At 36.2% G+C, this 4653-nt stretch overlaps 1 protein-coding gene across 1 annotated transcript; it reads right to left on the bottom strand.

Moving 5' to 3' along the window:
* On the bottom strand, window positions 1-2240 carry LOC106890378 (proteasome subunit alpha type-2-like; the record flags this gene model as incomplete). The annotated part of the gene is made up of 3 exons (XM_014946156.1): window positions 1-1525; window positions 1608-1665; window positions 2130-2240. Coding segments are annotated over 3 exons (286 nt in total), but the record flags the coding sequence as incomplete, so codon positions are not given.
* Between the last annotated feature and the right edge of the window lie 2413 nt (window positions 2241-4653).

Below are 4653 nucleotides of genomic sequence, written 5' to 3'. Positions count from 1 at the left end.
AACCGTTTGGACACAGCTTTTATTTCTGACATTAGGAAATAAAACTTCATTTGCGGCATGCTTCAGAAATTCTTATTTACCTATTGAGAGCATAAAACGTGAGAAGACAGACAACAGAACAGATCAATTAGCTTAACACACTACTTTCTGCTGACTAACTCATTTTATATTTTCTTCCTTAGTTATGGCCAGGCAACACATAACCTGCAGGGCTGCTCCCATACATTCCCATCGTAGCTCCCATATGACCAGGCAGAGTGGCCCAGCTATCACTCCCACTTCATTATCAACATTTTAACAGTCAGACTGCTTTAAAAAATAGTAAATAAATCTGCAAACAGTAACATAAATGGCTGCAGAGCAGATTATTCCTGCTGAAAACAGTACATATATTTATCCTGTTTCTTTTGCGGTAAATTTTGTGTCTCTATATAACCTGAAAGACTCTACACATATAACAAATATATCAAGACAAACACAGAGTAATATTGAAGCATCTAGTTCTGCCTCTGTAAAAGTTGTGATGCATAAATTAGGTGTTCTTTTCATTACTGCACCTTTAGAATTATCTTGCAAGTTGGGAAATACTTTAGCACAACTCAAGGTATAAAGAAATTACTTTAAATATTCCCATTTTGATTTGTAACCCCTATTGGTTTTTATTGATGGTGATAAGTGCAATTAGTTTTCAGTAAGAGTTATTGCTTCCATTATTTCTAACAATATTTCAGCATTGAAAAACATGCTATCTCTAGGGCCACAAAAATAACCCAAGAAATAGAAAACAAGTTCTTGAGACACAAAGAACAAGAGGGTCAAGAGCAGAGATGCTCAAGTAGATCACAGTTCACACCTGAAATGGAAGACTCTTCTGCCTCTCTGTGAAAGTACATGATCTTTTACACCAGAGAAAACCATTTTTGGAAGTCACTTAACATCTAAACAATATTCCAAAGTGAAAAAAAATTATCCTGCCCACTCAAAATTTTAATTCTTTAAAAGAAGGTATAACATGAGTTCTTCACAGCTGAACGTGGAAAATTCTGTTTCCTCAACAATAAAGAGCTTCATGCAGATAAACAAGCTATGATTAAAAAGACACACAGACACCTTCCCCCAAAACGGTGGCCTTCAAATTTTATTCTTAAGCCTTTTTCAGGCTGTCATTATAACTTTACATTTTGTACAGTATTTTGTGTACAAAGATTCTATGTATCAAGGGAAAGAGTTACCTGTAATAAGATTCCATGTATATTAGGACTGTTGCATTTGCACACATGATATTTAAAAAAATCTCTCAGACAAACCATGTAGAAATAAGTATGCAAAAAAATTGCAAACAAAAACATTGAAGTAGCTAAAATTAAAAAGACCTCTGTGTGAACCACACAGTCTTGCTCAGTTTCTACTAGGCTATTGCAGCCAAGTAATCCTTAACCTCGGTTGGAGTGAGCCTCCTAAAACCAGCTTCGTTACAGATGCCAACTTCAATGTTGTCTTCTGTCATCTGCCCTTCAAAGCTCTCCTGTTAAAGAAAAGACAGTTCAGGGAATCACATCCATGATGTCGTAACAGCAAGAAACTTCTTTCTTAAATATTTTGCTAACCTTTAGTGTTAAGATAGCTGTGTGAATGGCATCTTCAAGCTCCAAATCTTCGTTGTATCTGTAAATAGAAGTTCACATATTTCAGCATGGGAAATGATCTTTCCAAATCCTAATAATCCTAGAGCTTCTAAAGACTCAAACGCTACTAAAACCTTCCTATTTCTGATACAAATATTATCTGTAATCGCTCTGATATTAATAGTTGCAGTTATTATTTGCAAAAAAAATATAATTCACTACACTTCCTACTGAAACCATATAGAACAGTATTTCTGCAAATACGCTGAATATAATAATGTTTATTGCATTGAAATAATTCTCCACAAACACAAGAGTTTAGATAAAGCAAATTTCCTGTGCAGGTGTAAATAAGTAAAACCAGGAAGCATTCTACCCTAAATATTTTAAAGCTTTGTTCTGATAATCTGAAAGCCTCTATTTTTTATTTTTTTTTTTAATCGGGCTGTTTACATGGAGCTTGAACAAAACAGTGTCCTTTCAGACAAGCATCAAATACGTTACCTTTTCTCAAGGAATGTCTTCCCATTGACGTAATTCTTCCCCATGGCTGTTGCTTTCCAGGCAAAGTAAGCTCCCTGGAAAAGCAACCATCTCTTGAGTTCTTTTGTGTAACTGAGTCAAACGATACGCAATCGATTACTTGGTAAAAAGTACAGAAGCTATTACGAAAACACGGGATGTTCTGACAATATAGGAGACTATTCTGGATCACATCCAGATTAATTTGATATGGAAAAACATGCAAATTGTAGAAAACATTTGTATAGGTCCCCACCTACTTTGAAAGATGGATTTAGTAAGTTGTTAGCGTAGTTTTGATTTGGGATTCCTTCAACAGAAATAGTTCATTCGTCCTTGAGAATGATACAGCCAGATCTTTCCCGACGTTCACTCCATATATTCTTCTTTTTCAAGATTAAGTAATGTAAACAACTGGTTGCAAATCAGCCATCTGATTTATCTTAGTTACTAACAGGATATTTAGCCACCACTTCATTCTCTTCTCTGGCATGAAGACCAACAGCAGTTCTATGCGTCCATCAAGTTGCCTTACACAAGACATCTCCATTTTGCAAAATACTTTTTACATTTGAGCATCAGGTAGTAATTAAAATTTCTGAAGCCTATCCATGATCATGATTTTGGTTTGATGTGAAGCACATCAATTCACACATCCATCAAAGGACAGTTTTTCCAGAAGTGCAAACACAGCAAATAAACTCACTTAAATTAACCACTGTCATTAAAGCATATGCATTAAATGTCACAATGCAACAGACTTTGGCCTCCAGTTTAGGGAAAAACTATTTGAGCAGCATAAGCAGTCAATTTTTTTTTTTTTTTTTTTTTCTGGTACTTTCTGCAGAATGCCTCCCTTTATCAACCTTTTCAGCTGCTGAAGTAAACTTGAAGCTACACGCAGACCCCCATAGCATTGGTCTCCACTGTGACCAGCTCATAATCCAGCATATGCTGTACACCCCAATTCGGCTGGTGCTGGAATCGGACTGTCCTCATCTCCCTTCTCTTTGGGACTGTAACTCCACAAGCCCAGCGTTCCACTGCCTTGGAGCAAACAGGACACAAGCCAGCTCTCAGGATGTTCAGGCACATCTTGGAAACACATCAGGTAAATGAGGCTGTTTATGAGAGATCTGTTATAGCCGGTTCAATAGTACGTAATTTAAGACTGTGTTTTAGACTAAGAGTGGGGACTTTCATGTAGTGGGTTAATACATACATGACCTTTAGCACATCCTGACCTTCCTCAGCCTGAGATAATGTTCCATAACAAATTTATTGTGTCGGGGAGATGATTTGTCAGCCAGCAGAAGTAACTGGTAAGAACAAAAAGGGGTAGGGACTGAGAGGAGTCTGCCAGTTGGGAATGCTCTTTTATATATTCTCTGCATCTAGATTGTAATTTTTTATGTGCAATGTCAGAATCCCCACCTATCCTGTGACTGAGCACTGATGGATACTTCTTGCTTTACTTATCTTCTGTCTGGTCTTGTAGTTTGTCAATGGCTGTCCCTTTAGACTATAAGCCGGTGAGAGCACAGACCCTTGTCTGCTTGGTTCTGACCTACTGATGCCCAACAGCAGCTATATTTATAATGCTATGTAAGTTAATAGGTAATAATTCATCCATAAAACAAATTCTCCCTGCTCAGAATGTTGGCAAGCAATAATATGCAGCTTCAGAAAATTTTTGCACAAGAAATTCTTCATAAATGCAGATATGTATATCCATTCTGATCATAAAACTTTGGAAAGCAGAGTGATAGTATTTGAGGTTTTAAGTTACTTTATTGCACTGTAATTATTTTCTCTATCTTAAGACATCTAACACAGAAAAGTCTTTTACAACAATACTTCGCATCTTTTTAAACAGAATTGGGGCTCTTATCAGAGCAGGGAATGTGCTTAAAGAAAGTACTTCTAGTGAATGTTTACTTGACTAAAAGAGGCATTGTCAACGGCTATATTTCTTTTTTTTCAATTGCTTTTTGAATGTTTATAGACCTCACCTTTTATGTATGATATGAATGTAATAGAAATTTAATGTAAAATGACCTTTGAAGGAGTGGATACAGTTTCTTTAGGACTTGCAGCCACCAGTGGAAGCCCAAACTCTCAAACACAAACATTCTGATGTGACTGTGTGTGTTAAGTGAAACTGTCACACCAGTCTGTACTGGACTTTTGAATATGAAAATAAGCAACTAACTAGCCACAAATCTGCAGCATTAATATAGTAAATACATTTCTCAGCAAGAAATGCAGTAGAGCAAGCAACAGTGAGGTTTTGGAGCGCTGCACTGTTTAATCTTCTTTTCCCTCCTTTTTGCCTTTACTGCATTTTCTCTTTTCTTTGCAAAATGGGAAAGAAAAGATGCAAATGAGAAAGAGGAAACCAATGAAATGATTTTTACTGATACAACATGTATTGGTGTTGGAAGTCAAATCAGATAATTTTTGCTTATAATTTTTGCATGCGATCATAAAGATTTTATTTTTTGAA

Source organism: Calidris pugnax, unplaced genomic scaffold (assembly GCF_001431845.1).
Source record: "Calidris pugnax isolate Ruff unplaced genomic scaffold, ASM143184v1 scaffold151, whole genome shotgun sequence".
In the NCBI taxonomy this organism is placed as follows: domain Eukaryota; kingdom Metazoa; phylum Chordata; class Aves; order Charadriiformes; family Scolopacidae; genus Calidris; species Calidris pugnax.
The sequence above is the reverse complement of the archived record's forward strand: the minus strand, read 5'-3'. Positions and strand labels throughout refer to the sequence as shown.